Source organism: Solea senegalensis, linkage group LG5, assembly GCF_019176455.1.
Source record: "Solea senegalensis isolate Sse05_10M linkage group LG5, IFAPA_SoseM_1, whole genome shotgun sequence".
In the NCBI taxonomy this organism is placed as follows: Eukaryota; Metazoa; Chordata; class Actinopteri; order Pleuronectiformes; family Soleidae; genus Solea; species Solea senegalensis.
Window position 1 is genome coordinate 15,321,834 of NC_058025.1, and position 18,614 is coordinate 15,340,447.

General features: G+C 38.0%; 1 protein-coding gene across 2 annotated transcripts in view; it reads left to right on the plus strand.

The window, feature by feature from the left end:
* The window catches only part of smarca2 (SWI/SNF related, matrix associated, actin dependent regulator of chromatin, subfamily a, member 2), a 43,203-nt gene that overhangs the window by 15,707 nt on the left and 8,882 nt on the right, over window positions 1-18,614 (plus strand). For both annotated transcript variants that reach the window (XM_044025923.1, XM_044025924.1), the window contains 17 exons: window positions 38-95; window positions 361-458; window positions 1,308-1,455; window positions 3,310-3,473; window positions 4,427-4,493; window positions 4,690-4,800; window positions 6,548-6,790; window positions 7,756-7,869; window positions 8,185-8,289; window positions 9,474-9,560; window positions 9,928-9,974; window positions 10,541-10,707; window positions 12,571-12,734; window positions 14,012-14,239; window positions 14,545-14,622; window positions 15,467-15,685; window positions 17,668-17,891. In XM_044025923.1, the coding sequence (XP_043881858.1) occupies window positions 38-95; window positions 361-458; window positions 1,308-1,455; window positions 3,310-3,473; window positions 4,427-4,493; window positions 4,690-4,800; window positions 6,548-6,790; window positions 7,756-7,869; window positions 8,185-8,289; window positions 9,474-9,560; window positions 9,928-9,974; window positions 10,541-10,707; window positions 12,571-12,734; window positions 14,012-14,239; window positions 14,545-14,622; window positions 15,467-15,685; window positions 17,668-17,891 (2,322 nt within the window). The remainder of the gene's footprint in view (window positions 1-37; window positions 96-360; window positions 459-1,307; window positions 1,456-3,309; window positions 3,474-4,426; window positions 4,494-4,689; window positions 4,801-6,547; window positions 6,791-7,755; window positions 7,870-8,184; window positions 8,290-9,473; window positions 9,561-9,927; window positions 9,975-10,540; window positions 10,708-12,570; window positions 12,735-14,011; window positions 14,240-14,544; window positions 14,623-15,466; window positions 15,686-17,667; window positions 17,892-18,614) is intronic.

The following is an 18,614-nucleotide window of genomic DNA, read 5'->3' on the forward strand; positions in this document are numbered from 1 at the left end:
TATTTTAACTTTGCTTTACTTTCCTCTTGATTTCCAGATATGAAGTGGCTCCACGGTCAGACAGCGAGGAGAGTGGTTCTGAGTTTGAGGAGGAGGTCAGTGACTTTCTCATCAAATAACTCTCAACACGAGGGGATTTGAAATCATCCTCTCGCCCTCTTGCAATTTCTCATATATTGCAAATGTGCAAGATGGAATTTAGATTCTCTGTCCAAATCTACACACGTGCACACACACACCGAAATCCACCAGGGGGCTGTAGCTGTATTGAATTCATTAATACTACTTCTGATGATTGTGCTGTTAGTGGTGCATGCAGTATGTTCACAGTCATGTCTTCTCAACTTTGCCCTTTTTAAGGAGGAAGAGGAGGCTGCGAAGACAGAAACAGAGGAGAAGAAGATAATTGATCCCACTGAAGCTGAAGAAACCACGAATGATGTCAAACACGTCATTGAGTATGGAATTCTTTCCCACTATTTCTCTGTCTTAGGTTTACTTTACTTGATGGAGTATTTTACTTACATACGGGGGGTTATGTTTTGTGTCTATTTGCACAAAATAAATAATGCACCTTGATTTAAAAATTATTTTATACGTTATCCAAAAGAACTGACAAGTGTATGAAAATCTTTGTTATCTTGACTTTAATATCTTGGTTTCAACCCATGCATACTTTTCGTGATTACATCACATTATCAGATGTGCTTATGGGTTCTATCACAGTCATCTATGAACCGATTTGAAATTTGGATCTCAGTTACTCGGCTCTTAGTTTGTGTAGGTGCACAGTCGTGATGGTATTGCACTGACGTAGTAGTCAAAACTGCCACTGTGGTACTTCCTACTACAGTCGGTGACTCCAGGCTGAAATTTTACTGTGATCAAACCCAGCGAAATGAAACCAGCCACTCTGCACCTCAACACCTCATAAATGTATTAGACCAGGCACCACACAGCTCCTGCACTACATGCAGCTCTTTTAATGAGAAAATATATGGAAATTAATAACATGACATAACATTTGCCATCATTGTTCAATTCCTAAATTCCTCCTCACCGAACTGTGAAAACGTGATACTCATTGCTAAGCTAGGTAAGCTTCGAAGTTTGTGTGGTTTTATTTTTTGTTTGTCGAGCCCAAAGGGACTATTAGTGAGAAGCTTGGGTTGTCTTTAGGCTGTGTTCCCAGCTAAGGCATGAAACTGATCATTAAAATCAATACTAAAGTGCACAGCACAGTAATGGGCCTGACAAGGGTTTCAAAGCCACGCTTCTTTTTTTTTTAACACCAAACACACATTTAGGTCTGCTAAGCAGGATGTGGATGATGAATACAGTGTTCCCACTGGACAAACCTTCTCCCAGTCTTACTATGGTGTGGCCCACGCTGTCATTGAAAGGGTGGATAAGCAGTCGTCACTGCTGATCAACGGCATGCTTAAACATTACCAGGTACACACACACACACACACAAACATAATTTAACTGCAGTATTCTTTCTGAGAATGTTGTTGCAGTCTATTTTGTATTTTTACTGCTCACCTTTGAAAATTTAGTTTTTAAATTAGATATAACTCCTATTTTGTTTTTTTAAAATTGTTTTATATTTGAATTTTTTTTTTCTTCTAAAGTGCATGTTGCAGCCACCTTCATGTTTTATTTACCACTTTTTGTTTCTTATTATTAGTGTGCTTTTTTGTGTTTTTTGTTTCCTTGAGCAGGACTTTCAAACACAAATCTTGTTTTTGTTTTCTTTTATCGAATCTTGTGTAAGGAATGCTCTTTACAAGTTTTTAAACTTGAAGCTACTGTTTGACACGTGACAGCAGATTAGCACACAGAACTGTGTACAACTCATGTACATGTGCACCTTTTTCGTCATCTATGTTCCATGTTGCTGTTGCAAATCAGGTTTCTTCTTAATAAATACACATTCTTTACAGCTTCTTGTATAATACATAGCATAGTCTAAAGAGTTACAGCTGAAATGATTAGCTGATTAAATAGGAAACAGTATTCATAAGCAGTGATTTCTTCAATTTCTATGGCAAAAGTTGAGGAATGTGCTCACATGTAATTAGGTGTTGACATTCAGACTGATAGAGACTGTGTTGGTGGACATGGTGGGGTTGTGTTTGAGGTCTAGCTGAGATAATGATGAGCAATTGGCAGACTCCATTGTGGCACAACAAATAAATGTGTTTGAAGGCACATCAGACACCAAAACACTGCCCAGCGGTTTAGAGTATAACTTAAAACACCCCTGTAAAAACAGCAGCCTTTTTCTAAATCTTCAATTAAAAAAATCACCCAGAGAAACAAAGATTCATTTAAGAAATGTCTCCACCAGGAATGTGCAGTTACACATGTTTGCTCGGCCAGATGAAATGTGTCACTCGTCTGGGCTGCAGTAATTGGGGTTGGTAGTGAAAGATAGATTATAAGAGATAGGGGACTGGCAATTGGGTGCTGCTCACATTTTCGTTCTTCCAATCAGATTGCAGTCAGAGCACATCTCTGATTTATGGTGTGCCAGACACTAAATAAGATATGGTTGCTGCTCCTTGGGGAAATTGTAGAGATTTCAGCTGTGCAATAATTGGATCAATTACAGTAACAACAGCAGTCAAACCCGAATTGTCCACAAGAAGTTACAGAAGCTTTGAATTGTTTTTGTCACTTCAGAGGTTTCCATTTTTAGTCTCTTATTGCATTGTTTCACAGCCAGCCTTTTCCTCCTGCATCAGCTCTGTTGGCTGTCAGGCATTACGTTAACCATGCAGTTAACTAATTGGTTGGCAGCCACCATTTCTACTGCCTGTGCCCCTCTGCCCTTTTCAGTTTTCTGAGTTGTGTCCTACATTGATTGTCTTTGCCACAGGCGAGCTACTTGGTAAAACAGTTTATATTTTCCTGCTGCACTCGAGTCAGTAGGATTTGAAATATCACATACATCACCAACTCAGTCTAGCAAGGTGTGACATCTATTATGCTTTGTTTAGTTATACTGTATTGTGCATGCTATCTGAGCCATTAGGATAGTTTCAGTTTATGTTCTCTTTTGGTGTTATGGTTGCAGTATAAAACAGTGCAAACTGTTGTCTCTTTAAATGTTTTATCGATATGCAGAATGTTATTTTCCTTGAAAATTGGCTCATTGCCAATCAAAATGCTGTATTATGCAGTATGTTTGGTGCAAATGGTAGACATATATAAAAGGTCTGGACAGAAACATTATCAGTATCAGTGACATTATCTCTGCAAGCATAATTTGATTCTGTCCAATTTTATGTCTGTGTGGTATAGATCCAAGGGCTGGAGTGGATGGTGTCCCTGTACAACAACAATCTAAATGGCATTCTGGCTGATGAGATGGGCCTCGGCAAAACTATACAAACCATCGCCCTCATCACCTACCTGATGGAGCACAAGAGAATCAATGGTCCCTTTCTCATCATCGTTCCTCTCTCGTCAGTACTATTCAGTTGGCAATCACCCTGGCCTTATAACTCACTGTCAAGGCACCCTTAAATTAGCTCGGCAAGGGACCCATGCCCCCAATAATAGCCATTCATTTAGATTGAAATATAAATATCTTTTCAGCCAGGATCACAAGATAGGGCTTTAATAGTGGACAAGGAAGTGAGGATATCTAATCTGTATAAAGTGAGAACTGCCACACTAGATATGTATTCTTCGTAGCTAATCGCTGCTTTTTATATAATAACCCCACCCTGACCTTCTAAATTACTTGTCAGTGAATATTAAAGAATCTGTATTTTAAAATATATATTAATAATGCTTGTTCATAGTGATGCCATATGATGACAAATTATTACTTCATCCAAATTTACTGTAAATGTATTATCTCTTTTTTCCAAACACATTCAATTATTTACAGGAGTTCTGGGTTCTTTTTGGGTTCTCCAAATAGGTGAAAGCAGTCTTTGTACTCACAAACTGTTTTCGATGTCAAAGGAATAGATAACAAATTTTTCTGTGCGCTGCTTTTTGTTTTGGTCAAATTTCCCAACAGAAGCTCATATTGTACTCCAGTTTCACTATGTTAGATGTGTCTTTTTTTAATGAGAGAAGCCTCCATGCACTTGTAGTTGTGTGTTAATAAATTAAATGTCAATGAGCAGAGTGACTGACCTCTTCGGTGGGCTCAGTATTGTATAAAACACCAAGAACATTAACATCTAACATCTAATTGTGAGCTGTAATTCCTATTCTCTCAGCATTAATTGTATATCTCCTCATTTTTATCCAGCATCTTGTTTCTGAGCCTTTATGATAGATAGCAGTTCAAGTTGTATTGACCTATTAATGCAGTTACTAAAGCTGCTTTTGTGTCTCCTCTTCATGTCTTAGCCAAACTCATTAACAATTCAATTGTTTAAATCATTGTAATTTTTTTCAGGACTTTGTCTAACTGGGTTTATGAACTAGACAAGTGGTCACCCTCAATTGTGAAAATTGCCTACAAGGTAAAAATCTCTCTCTCTCTCTCGCTCTCGCTCTCGCTCTCTCTCTCTCTCTCTCTCTCTCTCTCCCTCCCTCTCTCTCTCTCTTTCATATCAAAGACACTGATTGCCTCTGGCAACACAATGTAATTTAAACTATGTCTATAGTTCTCGTATAACATCATCTTTTCCTTTTCTTTTCTCTTTCACCCCATCGAAGGGCACCCCTGCATTGCGCCGTGGGCTCGTACCTCAGCTCCGCAGCGGTAAATTCAATGTCTTGCTGACCACCTATGAATACATCATCAAGGACAAGCACATACTGGCCAAGGTGAGAGACACCAGTCCACACTGTATACTGTAACACTATATATTTCCCAATTCTTTGACTGTTCAATAGTGTTAAGGTCATGCTTATCAGAATCTGTAGGCTCCGGACAAAGTTTTGAGGAAGTTCCAAAATATTGACCTTTGCCTCCAAATAGGCGAATTTGTCACAACTGCTTTAGTTACTTCATCTACTGGAGGTAAATAAATTATTAATACATTATGCCACACAAGTACCAGAAAGATTTAAAAAGTTACTTTTCATAATAGAATTGCCATGATTCAGTTGCTCGTTCTGCAGATTTTAATTAGTTAGAAATCTAGGACTAGGTCAAAATCTTGTTTGAGGCTGTCCTAGCTAAAATTTGAATTCTCACTTTTATTTTCTTTCTGTTAGTTGATGTTTTCATCATTAGTACACCAGTTGCATAGTTAATCTGTGATTTGTAAATTTAAATGCAATGGTAACGATATATGTGGAGATTGCAAGAGGAGTCAAGAAGCATAAATGCCTTCTAAAAAGTCTCGAACTTCAGATCACTTTCTAAGACAGCAGGCTCCAGTTAAACAGCAAATGTTTTGGTCGATTTAAATAAATTGCATTCTCATTAAGTTGTTTTTGATGGAGATAAGTTGTTTTCTTGGATGTCTGTTATGTATAATTATGCTCACACTCAGGGCTGCATCCACTCAAGAAGAGCTTGTTTATATGTAACCACTTATAAATAATGTAAAAAATATACAAATTACTATTTTAAGTGAAAAAAATAAAGAAAGGAATTAGAAAATGTCATCTGTATGGCGTACAAGCCACTTTAAAACTTTTAATTACAACTGCCTTTTCGTACTGTTCAGCAGAACTTTTATTCATTTAAAACTGGTGTTGAATGCAGACCAAATTAAAGTCATGCTCTTTTCAAATACCGAGGTGAAAGCCACTGAACCTGCCCCCAATTGTCACTTCTCATTGTTCACAGATTAAGTCTTCATCATCATGCAGATGCTCTCTTTTACTCTACATATCAATCAGGCTGGTAAAAAGGTTGAAACTGAAACTGGGTTTTTATTAAGGATTAAATTCTGCCTTCAATCTACAAATAGGCTGGTTGCTGCCACTTTTATGTCGGTCTTGGAGATGTTCTGTACATGCACGCCTTATCTCAGTCTACATGCCCCCAGTACTGTGTATCACAGGGCCCTGAGGTTTATCACCAACTTATGATCTCTTACTCATCACTGTTTGCTATTTTGGTTGGAATACTTTGTCTACACGTAGGCTAAAACATTGGCGGATATTTATTTACAAAGCTATTCTCGGTCGTCAGAGTAGCTCTGAATCCTATAGTCTTTGTTCCAAGGATATTTTTTCACTGTCTGTCCCGAGGGTCAGAACTGAAACTGAATTATGTTTACTGCTCCCTTTGCATGGAATGAACTACAGAAAGATTTGATACTTAAAGGCTTGGTCTCACTTTATGTTTTTAGGAGAACGACTTGGAGGTGGACACCTCTGTCTGTAGATCGCTGGTTTCTGGGGTTTTAATGGTTATGATTGGGATCCTAAAAACTTTATTTTTTTACATGTTTATTTGTCTGTAACCTTGTACCTGTCTCAATGTGTTTTTTTTATATACTGGTTAAATCGAGGTTAAATTAAATAAATTAAGGTACATTTGGTCAAGGCACCTCTGTGATTTTTACCATGTCAATGTGTAGAGAAACAGGCCCAATTAGTCTTCTTCTGCATACAGATTCGTTGGAAATATATGATTGTGGATGAGGGTCACAGGATGAAGAACCACCATTGCAAGTTGACTCAGGTGCTGAACACCCACTATGTGGCTCCCCGCCGTCTCCTCCTCACTGGTACACCACTGCAGAACAAACTGCCCGAGCTGTGGGCCTTGCTCAACTTCCTCCTGCCCACTATCTTCAAGAGCTGCAGCACCTTCGAGCAGTGGTTTAATGCACCATTCGCAATGACAGGAGAGAGGGTGAGTACTGACCAAATGTGCCTGTCTTTGTAAGCTCTGGGCTACAATAAATGTCTGCATTATTTGGGGGCTGCCTTGCTCTTCTGCTGCATCCCACGCACTATATATTCTTCGAACGTATCAGTTCTGCAATACAGCCATTGAAAATGTCCTCTGACCTGCTGGGATCACCTGGACTCAGAATCATTAAACTGCCCAAGCTACTATAATGTCCAATGCTTAAGAATAATCCTAGAACAAGTTTAAATGTTAATGAGATGCGTTGTAGTTTACTTTACACTATACTGGGACCTATTCTTGCTAAATGTTAATTAAAAAGTGCATCATTTAATGATTAATTCTTGTTGCCCTATTAAAAGTCCCATGTGAAAGAAACAAAAATGGTGGTGCAAAACCCTGTAGCTCATGAGTTAAGACACTGGAGACTTCTGTAATATTTTCTGTTGTTTCTTCATTTTCTTTTATGTCGGCTTGAGCCCAAGGCAATATTTTGCAATTTCCAACTGGGAAAACATACCCCAAATCAGTCAATAATCGTGCCTGAATTGTAAGGCCAAATGAATTGTGTTTTGAAATTCAGCAATTCTCCCAGTCCTTGCCTTGTCACCACGCAGAGATTTTAAGTGCTTTTTTCCCTTCTGCCATGAACACTTATAACAATGAATCAGGAGACACACTAAATACTGTTAAACTTAGATACAGTCCAATGCCTAAACATAAAAACACAACATAAAACTGAATTCTGAATCATGCAGGGGTAAGCTTAATGGGCCAACACAGTTTCCTACTGGCCATGGTAAAACCATTATTAGCTTTGCTGAAAAAATCCACCCTAAAGAAATCAATCTTAAAAAGGGACTTAACAGAAAATGTTGCTGCTTATCACTTGTCACTGTTTTGCTGCCTAGTGTGGGGAATGCAGAGTTCTGTGTTGTTTCATTACACATATTTTCTGATTTCTTCAGGTGGACCTAAATGAGGAGGAAACCATCCTGATAATTCGGCGTTTGCATAAGGTGCTCCGTCCCTTCCTTCTACGCAGACTAAAGAAAGAGGTGGAGTCTCAGCTGCCAGAGAAGGTGAAATGGAAACCAATTTTTGTGTTCTTTGATTTGATGGGGCAACAGTATGCATGTTGTATAGTCATCATTGCAGAAATCCTGCTTTGTTGTTCATTTGAAGAATAATATTTCCTATGGCAAAAGTGGCACAGATTTAAAGTTTGTAAAGTTAATGTTTATGTAGCCTGATGTTCATCATCAGGAGTTGCCTTTCTCACTTGCTAGTTTCTTTAAATTCAACACTTGAAGAAAAATATGTTTTTAGCTCAAACCGCACTGTTCAAAAGAGACAACTGTGTCACTGAAGCTTTGTTTGCATTGTTGTTCACACAGGTGGAGTATGTCATAAAATGCGACATGTCTGCCATACAGAAAGTTCTGTATCGCCACATGCAGAAAGGAATCCTTCTCACTGATGGCTCAGAGAAAGACAAGAAGGTAAATATGACACTCCCATGTCTTCTCTGTCTTCCCTCTCTCATCCCTTTGATTTATCAATGGTGAGCTGAGCAGCATGCCTCAGAGCTCAGTGATATTCAGTAGGCTGCTGTTTAAGATCAAAAACTCCCTAAATTTTGTTGCGAAGTTACAGTTGCCCTGTGTTTCTAATTTTAGAAAGTGCTGTGAAATTGACAAGAAGTTGCTAAAAGGCACACCATTCATATTATTCACCTTCTGAAGCTGCATTGTTGCTTTCTTAGTGCAGAGAAGGGATTATTTTAAAAACTTCAATGTGAGGGTCTCACATTGTGGAACACCTTCGGCGTGACCTCATAAGAAGCTCCTATTGTATTCCACTAGCCAGGATTGGCTGGAGCAATTGATGATTAGCCCTCATAAATGACAGAACGTTTCAGTGACAAATGAACTGCCAATAATTCCAGATAATTTATGTGGGTTGAGCTTGTGTGCATATCACAGGTCCAGTTTACTGCTCTCCATTCGTACACAACTCCCCAGACTGAGAGGGAAACGTCTGTAGTGACCACTTTCTTGCACAGAATAACACAATCGGTACCCCTTGAGCCAGGAAACGGACTCTTCTTCATGGGATTAGTGCTGCTGTGCAGGCCACAGAGACTCTGTGGGAGCCATCGTGACTTGGCTCCAGTGTGTGAGACTTCTCATGTGCAGGCGTCCTATTGGTCCCACCACTACAGCTGAAGCCATCAGGCCCAACAGCCACTGGCAAAGTCTTAGTGAAACCAGAGTCGGGCCTGTGACTTTGCTTTAGCATGTTCATTAGAATTTTGAACTTTGAAGAGATTTTTCAGGCAATTGTTTACTAGCTGTGAAAAAGCCCAGAGACAATCATGTATGCACCAACAATACGCAGGCAGGGTAATGGTGAACAAAAAAGAGAATTAAGCTGGAAATTAACTCTCAGGGGTGAATGTTAAACTAAAAGAGCGCAAAAAGAGAGTGATTATTGTACTTAAATTAGCCAAGTGGACAACTCCAAAGATAGGTTTCTGTGAAACTGCAAACATTTTTAAATTAGCAATTTGCTAATTTGTGTTCACAGCATATCCTTTATTGCAGATTTACAGCCACATGTAACAAGATTCATTGTTTTAATCTGAAATTCAATCTCTTTTTAATGATAAAATGATTTCCTCCAGGGCAAAGGAGGAGCGAAGACCCTGATGAACACCATCATGCAGCTCAAGAAGATCTGCAACCATCCCTACATGTTCCAGCACATTGAGGTGAGCTCTGCATAGCCAAGACCAGTGGTACTGGCTGTTAAGAATGCACTAATAGAACTTGTTTGTATTGTTTACTATAGCACTTGTACAAGTTAAATTTCAGTTTGAGAGTAGTAGTCCCTGAATCATCTGGTTAAAATTTGATATTTGCTCAGTAACACTAATTATTAACAGATAATGTTATCAACAGGTTTGGAACTTCAAAATAATGTACATTTAACTTAATAATACTATACTGATTAACAGCCTACCTTAACAAAATATTGTTTTTATTATTCAGGACATACAGATCCTTGGTTTGAAGTTTCTGCCCAGTAGAGCTAAGTTTAAATATAAACATTTAAACCAGTTATTTTCTCTGTTGTAGGAATCTTTTGCAGAGCACCTTGGCTTTCCAAATGGCATAATCAGTGGGTAAGACAGAAATCTGTTTTCAAGATATTTTATTATTATTCCTTCATTGAAATGTTGCTTTTAAATTTCATCATGCCTTTCACCGCAAATTAAAAAGAACCAGTACTGAAACAACAGCCTTACATTTGTTAAGTCAACACAAAACAAACACTTTTTGGTGATTCAGAGAAAAGTAGCTTAAAGGTTTTTTTTCTACTCTTCATCTGATGCTCCTTCAGGCAGGCAACAACTATAGCTCTATAGTACTAAGTAATTACTAGATGTCTCTGTTTCTTTTGAATGTGATACAATGAAACATTATTGGTGGTGTTGACAGAGCAAGTGCCGAAGGCTTAAAATCATGAGAAATGGTGTTTTTAACTGTATTATATCACTTATGAAAACAGGTAACATATTAAAAATGAGTGATTACATATATATGTTATGTATATATATATTTTATAAAACACATAAATTGTCTCTTGCTTCAGAAATATTATCATCCAAGTTGAGCTAGTAATGGCTATAACAAACAATCAAGTCAGTGATCATCCAAGGTAATGTTTGGTTTCCTCATTTCCACTCAGGCCAGATCTTTATCGAGCCTCTGGGAAATTTGAGCTTCTAGATCGCATCCTGCCAAAGCTTCATGCCACCTCACACAGAGTCCTGCTGTTCTGCCAGATGACCACTCTCATGACAATCATGGAAGACTACTTCAGCTACCGCAACTTTCAGTATTTACGACTCGATGGTGAGCTTACCCCGACACAGATTATCATAAGTATATAGTATAGAATGATTAAAAATGTAAAGATGTTTGCGATATAGTAGTCAAATTTGTCCCAATGCAGTTTCATAATTACCCAGAATTGGGGCAGCATTGTAATGTACTCCTTAAACTTATTATGGTTTGTACTAAATCATAATACATGGATAAAACTGCAGACTGCCTCCTGCTACTGATTCTGGAGATTGCTGCGTTTGACACAGTGGACCATGAGATCTTGAAGTGGAGAGTGTAAAATGCGCTTTTTCTTCTCACACACATTTGCATTCATGTGTATTCTCAATATGTGTTTGATAGCAGATGGTAAACATTTGGAGAGAATGGTTAAGAGTCATTTTTAGCAAAAAAGCTGACATGAATTTCTGATTTCTATTTCTGGAAGGTGATTGCTCTATGCTAGATAGAGTTATACTCAAAGCACAGCATTGGTCATATTTTTCTATCCAAACCAGACTTAGTTTAACAAAACATTATGCAGCACTGAATTTGATGCAGCATTTCTCCATGGTTACGGATTGTGTTGTTTACTGTTACATGCAGTGCAAATGACAATACACATACAGATGTGGTATTACCCACATAGTTAAGCTGGCCCAGTCAGTGTGGCTGTAATCTACCCGAAAACATTTTCAAAATATTTGTACAAACCCAGCCAGGTTTACATTTTTACACCAAATCCGAGCCAGGAGGTGGATTTTCCATTTGATAGCTTGGGACCGGTCAAAGTGATGTATTCAGTATAATAAATCAGGATGTTCGCATTACAGCATTGTTAAGATATTCAACCTCAGCAGAGCTGCAGGAACCATAGCAGGTTAAGTGGGGAAACAGTAAGGTATCAGATCTAGTTGTATCAGACTAGTTTTGTGAAGATACTGTAGGTATTTGCAAAAAGTATCAGACTATATCAGTATGCATCTTAGTATCAGTGCAGCCTTTGTATTTTGGACTTGGTCAATGCTTATACTACACTCAAATATGTTTGCAAACCTGCCCCATAGTGTTTTTTTTGCTGGTTGTTTAGAGCTGGTTGTGCTCTCTTGCTCTCCCACATAAACTGAGTGACCCATATTGTCTGACCCACAGTCAGACTTGCCATCAGCAGCACTTGGAGAAGTCCTGCTGTGTCATTAGCGTCCAAACATCCACAGCATACGTATAATCCTTGGTAGGCAGACGGACTATCTTTACCTCTTTGTGTGCCTGTCACTCATCTTGGTTACACATGAGGGTGTTGTTTTAAAACAACTCCACAAGTCCTAATCTCTATTTAAGTTTAATTTAAATCACATCAATACATTGTATTCTCTTCTGCAACACCAACCACCCTCATGTCCTCCCTCACAACATCCGCGATCCTTCTCTGTGGTCTCCCTCTTTATTCGGGCTTGAGACCTGCAGTAGAAGTGAAATCGATGTGGCCTCCTCGTGGCTGGGTTGATTCATATCATATTGACGATTTAGATAAGTGATAGTCTACAGCTGTTATTTAACAATAGATAAATGCAAATATCTATACGTGATGTGACTTGGAACCTTGAAAAATGTGTCCCATGGATATACAACTATATTCCTATACTATCCACACTGCACTTTCATAAAACCAATTAAATCAAGGAATGTGTGTCTGAAATGCATATGTGGCCTTTATCAATTACATTTGACATTTAATTGTAAAATGGTGCCATCACATTTTAAAACCCGCCTAATTAAAGCTAATACATGCCCTTTTCTGACACCTTTTGAAGCAGTTAAACACAATATACACATGGCATTTGCGTTTTCTTGAATTTGTTTCCCTCAAAGTAATTATTTTCAATGTTTAAGGTACCACCAAGGCTGAGGACCGAGCGTTACTGTTGAAGAAATTTAATGAGGAAGGATCTCAGTACTTCATCTTCTTGCTCAGCACAAGAGCCGGTGGCCTTGGCCTCAACCTGCAGGCTGCTGACACTGTCATCATCTTTGACAGTGACTGGAATCCCCACCAGGTCTGTCCACTGTTTGATGTGAACATGCTAAACTGCCAGGACTATACTGTTTACAATATGAATGCATAATTATAAAGGATTCGGTTTTTTATAGTTGTGAATTTATTTACCAAAAGTCTGATCAGAATTTTTAAGGAATTCGACCAGTTAGGATTAGTGTCGCTTAGTCCATGGGCTAAACAGTGAAACACTGTTTGTTTGTGGACTTGCCCAGAAGATATGATGTGTTGTACGATTTGATATGATTGAAGCTGCCCTTGATTGTAATTGAGGATGCTGTTTCACTGTATCGGTATTGCAGAAGTAACTTAGTCAAAGGAACTTTGAGTGGTTTTCATCCTGGTTTTAGTCAGTCCACTAACAATGACAAAAACAACATATTTAATGTTTCTTTCTCTGCTGGGATGAATGCACATTTTCACTTCCTAAAGTGGCCTCTTTAGGAGTGTTTTTCTATGATCAGGCTCAATAACACTTATCTGTTCCTTTGCTTAACAGCTATCCATTATGCAGATCAGACAAACTGTGGCTGGGCTCATTTGCATCTAAGTAAATCACCTGCGAGACTGAAAAGTTGCAGTGACAAAACATATTGACAGGCTTTGTGAATATCTGCCTTAACGTGTTTTTTTTTTACAATAAGTGAACGTTTTAAAATCACTACTAAGTGGAATGCACAGTTTTATTTTGTACTGTATATCCTAATGTGACTTGTAGTTGGTCAGTAGTTAAATGTCTTTGACTGTGTTACTGTTTGTTTCTGCAATATAGTATGGGCCATTGTTACTTATACTTATAACTAACTTAACTATAGACTCAACATGTATAATACAAAATTTAAAAAGTAGTCCCTGAAAAAAGACAGATCCAAATTATAGTGGCTAATCTCTGTAATTACAATTGTATGTTATCAAAAAGAACAAAAGTAAATCTATGTTTTATTCTTTCCTCAGCAACCTTTCTTCCAGATATGTTTTGTGTGTTCTAAGTGGGCAGATACACCACAGTGTGAAGGTGCTTAGTTGTGTTTTATGTAATGTATATTTGAATTAGAAAAAGCCACATGTACAGCCCTGTTTACATACTTGTAGCTTTTAGCAGAGGTTGTGGTGAAGCAATACAGTGTTAAACCAAGAGAAACAGTCCAAAATCAGTCTCTTCCAGAATCAGTCATTTTATTTTTGGACTTTGGATACAAGTGAAATGGTAACATTTCTATTTTACATTGAGATAAACTGAAATTGTACTCACATTTCTTCTTCATATGCTAATTCCAGGACCTTCAGGCTCAGGACCGGGCTCACCGCATTGGTCAGCAGAATGAAGTGCGCGTGCTTCGCCTCTGCACTGTCAATAGTGTGGAAGAGAAAATCCTTGCTGCTGCCAAGTACAAATTGAACGTGGATCAGAAGGTCATCCAGGCTGGCATGTTTGACCAGAAGTCCTCGGGCCACGAGCGCCGTGTCTTCCTGCAAGCCATTTTAGAACACGAGGAGCAGAATGAGGTAAAATCTAAGGTTGATAGGGTTTTTACTGTATTTGTAAAACATCTTAAGACAAGTGGAATTGTTTGTACTTGAGTTTGCATTTTTATAAGGAGTGTAGGAGACCTTGAATACTCTTATAATAAATGATGCATGTCAGTTTTGGTTGAAATATCTCAGGGTTAGAGACAGCTCCATCATCAGTGATCGGATTACCCTTCATTTGAAAACTGTTTTGTTTTAAATGGAGTGTGACAAACTTCTGAAACTGTATTTATGTATGGTTCCTGTAGAAAATCTTGATGTTTCTCCTTTTGTTGTTTCAGGAAGAAGACGAGGTACCAGATGATGAAACCCTCAACCAGATGATAGCCCGCATTGAAGATGAATTTGAACTTTTTATGGTAAGAACAGTATATATTTTAATGTACTCATTTAATTTCCCACATAAAACATTGACATGGACGTTATGAAAATATTAATTTGACCAAAGAGGAGTACCTGACAGCTTGTTGTCTTTACTGTTTCCCTCAAAATAATTGTAGGTTGTTCACCATGTCTGGTTGAAATTTGTTATTAGATTTGGCTACTTCTTACAAGAAATTAAAAAATTATTATTATTATTAACATCAACAGTACACTACATAACCATCTTGCACTTCATAACTGTGTATTTAATGTCTTGTCGAGCTATTTTGCAAACAACACCCAGCAAGTTTAAAATTGTGTATCATTTGTATTTTTTATTGACTTGATTCTACAAAACCTTAAGCCCTGCTTATAAAAACCTTGATTCTACTGACCCAAACCAATCCATCAAGGTTTTCACTCATTGGTGATTATGTTTCACAAGAATCTGTAAACAAGCAAAAAGGACATGGTTAGAATCAAAACTGTTACTTTTGAGTTAATAGTTTCCTTTACTTGTCAGTTTGGCCCCATAGTCTTCTCTCCATTTATTAGAGAAAACCTTCCCCACCACATACCTATGCAATGGTAACATTGTCTAACTGTTACTCAAGAATCTTAGTTCCTGCATAGCCCACTGTCACTTTATATCAAAAAGGTAAAGGTAAAGCGAGACACAATATCAGTCTTGTTATGTCAAAACCTTAATACAAGGTATACAATACAATACAATACCTTATACTACAAATCTAGCTTGTAGGTTCCATTTGTGTGTAAAGAAACCAAGAACTGTGTCATCTGCTGCTTCACTGATGTCATTCTCCTGCTTTTCTCCTCCAGCGCATGGACATGGACAGACGCAGAGAGGACGCCAGAAACCCAAAGCGCAAGCCTCGTCTAATGGAGGAGGACGAGTTGCCGTCTTGGATCATCAAAGACGACGCGGAGGTGGAAAGGCTGACGTATGAAGAAGAGGAAGAGAAGATGTTTGGCCGAGGCTCTCGCTGTCGTCGGGATGTAGACTACAGTGACACCCTGACTGAAAAACAGTGGCTACGGGTAAATTCTGAAAGTCAAATGTGAATATGCCTGAAAACATAAATAACAACTTAAAAATTTATCAAAATACACTTTTCCTCATTAGCCGCAGTCTGTCTTGCTGATATTAATTGATCCATATAATAATTGAAGAGCAATGGAAAATGTTTTTAAAAAAACACCCATTCCACTTCCTCACGTTACCATTGCAGTTTATCACAGAAATATTGTGTAATATGCTCATTAATTTGCTTTGCCTTAATTGAATTCAGATCTCTAAAGGAACATGAATTATTCTGTTTTTAAAAGTTGCACACAAGTAGCTTGTTCATTTTTTTACTCTGTCAAATGCATCCCTAAATACCTAGATTCCCCTCTATGCCATATAGTTGCCTTAAAGCAACACAATGTAGGTTCCAGTCACCCTGTCCTCTTGTACATCGCATTCATAAATAAGTGATTCAAACCATGAGGGTAACCAATAGCTTATAGAAGCCAGTTTGAAAACGCAAACTACAGTGCTAACATTCTTTTGTCATGTTTTTCGGGGATAGACTTTGTTTCTAATATATTGAAAAATAAAACAATGTAATGATTTTTGTATAGAATGTTATAACATAGTCTACTGTTCCTGGTCTAAAGAGACCATAGTTGTTTGCACAATAGAAGTCCTGCTTCAGTGTTCACTGGTATCGTTGGTTTGCTTATTTTACAGTTTATTTTATGACAGTTGTAAAAAACAATACCGTCTCACAGTGTATCTGTGTGGCTCATTAACATAAGGACAGTGCAGCTCTGGAGCAAAATATGCCAAGATAAGGTTTTCTGTTGTTCTGGCCTACACTGGTATTATGTGTAATGATATAGAAATATATCATTTCATAATGATTTATAAAATAATATTATGATGAATAAGTTATAGTATGGCAATTATCATCTGATACTATTTTTTGTAAAGCGTCCTACCCTAGAAAAAAATTGTATTTTTGCTGTAAACACCATGGTCTAAACAACAACGTGTAGAAGATACATAGACAAATGTTGAAGGTGTAGAACAACTGCATATTTTTAAATTTACTGTTAGCCAAACAGCTCTAACCATTACTGCGTGGCAGTGTTTTTGTTTATTTGTCTTTTCTTTGTGATGCTGACGGCTCCAATTCAACTGCACCAAATATGCCGTGACTTATTCCCTGAGAGACCCAGTTTAGGCTGTCAGATTCATTTCAATGTCAGTTGCTCAGGTATACCACAGAATACAAGAGTAGAACAAAGACATTTTAAGCCCAAGTTTACAGTATGTTGGAAGTGTTAACTGCATTTCAGTGAGGCTTTGATTAAAAGATGACACCTAGCAACTTATAGGTCGTCTATTTCCTATAGGGGAAGAGAAATCACAGCTTGTCTGTATGATTCCTCACCTATAAGGAGCTTGTTTTGACTGGCTTCCAGAAGTTGCACATAAACAGCTTGTAATTTATGGGATTGCAGTATAATCAGAAATACATAAAAGAGACAATGCAATCATAGTTCATTTCATCATTACACAGTTTGATGTGACAGAGGAATTATGGCGCCCTGCTCAGTTGGAAAAACCTAGAAGAAGAGACAGGCTGTTTCTTTTGTGTGTAATTGATCCAGTGTTGTTGAAGCTTTGTGAACGCCAAACTTAAAAAATAAATAAAGTAAGAAAATTATTATGATATACTGCACCAGCCCTTGTGACTAAAACACTAATAAGCAGCAACTGTGCAACTGCTTTTAGTTATAACAAAGTCTGGCTTTTTTATTTATTTACTTTCAACAACTAATGTTTTTGGTACACTGGAAACAGAATGAAAAAACAACAGCTATACATATTCAGTGTACAATAACGATCATTAGGAGATTATGATTATGATGATCTGTGTAAATCTGAATTGTTCACTGACAATTTCTCATTACACGGGGATATTATCTGTAGGATTAACCATGTTGCTGTACTGGCTCATTTCAAACTCCAGGCGATCGAGGATGGAAACCTGGAGGAGATAGAGGAGGAGATCCGGCTCAAAAAGCGCAAACGTAAGAGACGTCAGGACAAGGACTCTTCAAGCAGAGAAGATGGAGGCAGCAAGGCTAAGAAGCGACGTGGAAGGCCACCAGCGGAGAAACTCTCCCCCAACCCTCCTAAACTCACCAAGCAAATGAACGCCATCATTGATACAGTAATCAACTACAGAGATGGGTAAGGACACTGGTTTTCAGACTAAATTATCAGTTATATTTCTGCCTTTGATGTATTTGACATATTTAAAAACATTACTGTTTTGCTGGCATATTCTTTAACTGGCACTGAAGTAACATTAGGGTTGCAAAACGCCCCTTACTTTTAGGAAGATGAAAGAACCATGCTGTTCTCATGTGCTATGACGGTGGTCAGAATGCTTTTCTGGCTGAAAACATCTTGTGTAGATGCTGATTAAAGTGTAGTGCTGGTGGCATGATTATAGTCAATACATGGCTGGGCAATCATTTATGAAAACAGTCTCTGTTCCATTAAAGAACTATGACTATGAATATGTCTTTATGTTTATAAACCGAACTGAAAACTGAAATTTAATCAGGAAATCAGTAGCGATACATTGTGTGTCTGTCTTTGTCATTTACACCTATGCATGGAGCAACATGTTTATTTGTGTTCCATTACTCATTATGCTCTGGCTGATGACTTTGCCAAAGCTTTTCCAGGCAATGACTACCCATTTCTTTTCACAAGTCAAATTCTTTCAGCTCCGTTTTGATGATTAATTTGATGAATTTGATCATCTCTTATCTCCTAAGTGGAGCCAGGCACCAGTCAAGCCTCTATAAACTATGTTAAGTGACAAATGTGAAGACATCCCTAGTAAACACAATACGTCACACACATGCACACGCACACACACACACACACACACACACACACACA